The sequence below is a fragment of the Metopolophium dirhodum genome, chromosome 2 (genome assembly GCF_019925205.1).
Source record: "Metopolophium dirhodum isolate CAU chromosome 2, ASM1992520v1, whole genome shotgun sequence".
NCBI lineage: Eukaryota > Metazoa > Arthropoda > Insecta > Hemiptera > Aphididae > Metopolophium > Metopolophium dirhodum.
In genome coordinates, this window is record NC_083561.1 from 27,362,298 (window position 1) to 27,366,303 (window position 4,006).

The 4,006-nt window shown below is 36.9% G+C and overlaps 1 protein-coding gene across 1 annotated transcript; it reads right to left on the reverse strand.

Annotated features, from left to right (window-relative positions):
* Positions 1–264: 264 nt before the first annotated feature.
* On the reverse strand, positions 265–1,596 carry LOC132938856 (uncharacterized). The gene has a single exon (XM_061005856.1). The coding sequence runs from the start codon at positions 1,594–1,596 to the stop codon at positions 265–267; it is 1,332 nt and encodes a 443-aa protein (XP_060861839.1).
* Positions 1,597–4,006: the final 2,410 nt, after the last annotated feature.

Sequence of the window (4,006 nt, forward strand, 5' to 3'; positions counted from 1 at the left end):
TGGATGCTATCACGCGATGCACATATCATGCATCGACGGCCAAACATACGTAACATACTCCTCCGTTGAAATGTATACTTGATTTCAATCTTCTTCGTTTGGGAGTTTGGACTACTCATTTCGCGGTTCATCACATACATTTACTGGTTACGCTGTTTTAGTTATACAGTACAAATACATAAAAATAATATAAAAGAATAATACAAATTGATACAGATTAAATATAATAACTCACTCTAGGAAAATGATTTAAGATAATAGAAATTACCTATCAACGGGAAGGATGGCTAATTTTACTATGGGTCGTGTGAGGGTTCCGTGTTCTGTCCGCACTGTGGCTACACGCACCACACCATCAACGCCCGGATGGATTTGTTGGATTCGACCAAGTTTCCACTGTATTGGTGGTTGATTTGGCAAGTTTACTATTACTAAATCGTCAACCTTGATGTTCGGTTGATGGTCAGTCCATTTGTTACGTCGTTGTAACGATGACAAATATTCTGTGGACCATCTGTTCCAGAAAGACTGGTACATTTGACGAAGAAGCTCCCAACGATTGAGGCGATTTTGGAGCACATGGGTCACATCTGTTTCTGGGATTTCTACCATTGGGTGGCCAATGAGAAAGTGTCCGGGGGTTAATGCGCGATAGTCGTTTGGATCAGTGGATATTGGTGTAATCGGACGTAAATTAAGTACGGTTTCGATACGAGTTGTTAACGTGTCCATTTCTTCAAAAGTCAAACGTTGAGTACCCACTACTCGTTTCAAGTGATACTTAGTAGATTTTACAGCCGCTTCCCACAGACCACCGAAATGTGGAGCTGCGGGAGGGTTGAAATGCCACTTACATAATATACTGTTGGAATATGTTGTTTGAGCTGTGGGATCTAACATCATTTGTCGTAATTGCTGGTCAGCACCTTTGAAGTTAGATCCACAATCAGTATAAGTATCGGTCGGAGTGCCACGTCGAGCAACTAAACGGTGTAGGGACGCTAGAAACGATGGTGTTGATAGATCTGATACCACTTCAATATGTACCGCTTTAACAACCATACACACAAAAATTGCAAGGTAACACTTGATTGATCGTGAATTCTTGCGACGGTTCTCGGCTATGGTAAGTGGACCAGCAAAATCAATACCTACACGTAGAAATGGTCGACACGGTGTTACGCGACTGGCTGGGAGATCGGCCATAATAGGATGAGCAATTGATGCCCTATGTCGAGCGCACACCACACATTTATAGACAACATGGCGTATGGCAGATCGACCGGATATTATCCAATAGTTACTTGCTATTAACGAGGACATTAACTGAAGTCCGGCATGGAAATAAGTTAAATGGAAATGTCGAATAACAAGTGTCGTCAACACACTTGATTTTGGCAACAATATTGGGTTTTTTGCGTCAGCTGGCAAAGTGGCGTTGCGGAGACGACCACCAACACGTGTTATGTTGTTTTCATCAATAAACGGTGCAAGTTGGGTGAGCGAACGAGGGACTATCTTTGAAGTGGGCGATTGTAGAATATTTAGCAAGTTACCGAAATGTAGTGCTTGTGTTATACGGATGATCGGAAACATTGCTTTCGCCACTTCTTCATGAGAAATCGGATCGTTGATAAACGGCGACGGTACCTTGCGCGCATGGTTTATAAAACGATAAATGAAGGCCATCACCATTTGTATACGGCGCAGAGATGAAAAACATGAAAACCACTCGATTTCCTTCACGGGCACCGACACTAAACATGATTTCGTTGAATCCGAATATTCCGGTAGTTGCGACGGTGGCACGGGTTTAAAACATGTAGTTGGCCAGTCAGATTCAGGTAACTTTAGAAACTGGGGGCCATGCCAATATAAATGTTAGCTTGAGATTTGAGATGGAAATAGTCCTCTCGATACACAATCTGCCGGGTTCAACTCAGAGGCAACATGACGCCAGTGACAGTTTGGTATAAGTTCGGCGATTTTTGCTAATCGGTTTGTGACAAATATTTTAAAGGTTGAATGAGGTGATGTGAGCCAAGATAACACTATGCTAGAGTCTGTCCACGCTTGTATTGTCAAAATGACTATGTTTTTCTGGAAGGTATTCATTAAAAGATGTAATACTTGTGCTAGCAGTAACGCTCCACATAGCTCCAAGCGTGGTATAGTTAAGGTTATTTTGGACTTTGTGATCTTAGAAGGTGAAACTTTCGACTTCGCGGTAACAAAGTGTATAAGTATGCATCCATCCTGGTGAATAGTGCGCAAATTATGAGTACGGCCGCCGACTTCGTACCATGATGACAACTGGGGACGTGTTATCACGGCTTTTACGATAAGTCGTGGATGCTATCACGCGATGCACATATCATGCATCGACGGCCAAACATACGTAACAATACCTATAAATGAAACGTTAAAACATTGATTTTAAGATTGTTTATTGGTACAATTGTACCTATAGGTATTTCAGTATATTTATTATATAAAAACTACATTTACATACCTACTTAAATAATAGGTTTATCTCCTTACATTTTTCTCTTGCATAACATATATTTTAAAGTGTGACGTATCACGTATATGAAGGACACAATTATATTGTAATGAAAATAAAAATGTTTAATAGGAATATCATATTTAATTATATAGATGAAACTAAATTACTTAACACCGTATAAGTTTAGAACATTTTTTAAGTCTTTGTCCAACATAAGTCCAACAATGTCTCAAAATGTTGTGTGTATATCTTTGGATCGGTTTTTAGCGTTTTACTTTAAAATGTAGTGCTGGTTGTGAAGTTGGCACTACAAAATTTGAAATGGAATTACTTTTTAAATACGTTCCAACAAATTCCAATAAATTTCCAACTAGGTCCAACAATATTATGTGTGTATTGTTGGAAGAGTTTACTGTGTTCGTTTGCATATGTAGTGCTGAACATTTATTTATCACTACAAACTTTGAAATTGCATAACTTTTATTATAGCTTCAAACAAATTCCAACAACTGTCCAACAACGTCCAAAAGATCCTAGAAGAGTTTGTTGAAACGGTTTTAGATTTTTGTGACCATACGTCCCGTTTAAAACGGGATTGTCCCCTTTTTGATCATCGTGTCCCGTTGTCCCGGCAAACATCAAACAAGACGCTCTTTGTCCCGTTTTTAGAAGATGATCCAATTATCTCCAAATTATTATATTCAATACAGTTATTTGTAAAAAAAATTAATTAAAGAAATAAACACAAAACAATATAATATAGAACAACGGTAAGAAAGATGGTGTGGTATCTACACAATTTTAAAAAATAAAAATATATTTATCAACAGAGAGAATATTTTTCATCACAAACGTGCTATTGACGGACGAAAAGATCGGTTTTTTGTGCCTATCAAAGCAATTTTAATTCTCAAAATTAATTTAAAAAAATATTCCTATAATGATTTTTATGATTTTTTGATAACTGAACCAAAACTATTAAAAGCAATCAGTTCATCAGAAAAATACTAATCAAAAGATTGTTATGTAGAAAATGATGAAACTCCTTACTCCAAAAAGAGTAAGAATTCTTCGACCAATTGTTCTAAGCTCACAATAAAAATTAATCCAAACAAGACGTGTTTTATTAAAATATTAAGCTTATTCAACATAATTTAAATTTTAAAATATAAAATGTATTAAAAAACTAGCTGATCATGTGCACTTCGTTTCCCGTTAAATGTACCAACTCTATATGACTCAAACTTTGTTCAATTCGTTATTTAATATTCGGTGTATGGTGTGTTCAAAATTAATCTTAACTTTTCCGTTGTCCGTAACAAAAATTCTGATTCGCAGCAGTATATTATCAGTTAGGCAATCTGCCTGTGGTAGATCACGGACCCCGTGCTGTTTGTACGTGAGTGTATGATTTAACTCTAAAATATCAAAGTTATACCAAGTTTATCGTATTCTACCTATGGTGGATAATTATTTATAATCAATTAATACAAAATCCTA

What these genes read in the sequence shown, in the direction of transcription:
- LOC132938856 (XM_061005856.1), bottom strand. Translation starts at nt 1,596, where the DNA reads ATGTTTCCGATCATCCGTATAACACAAGCACTACATTTCGGTAACTTG.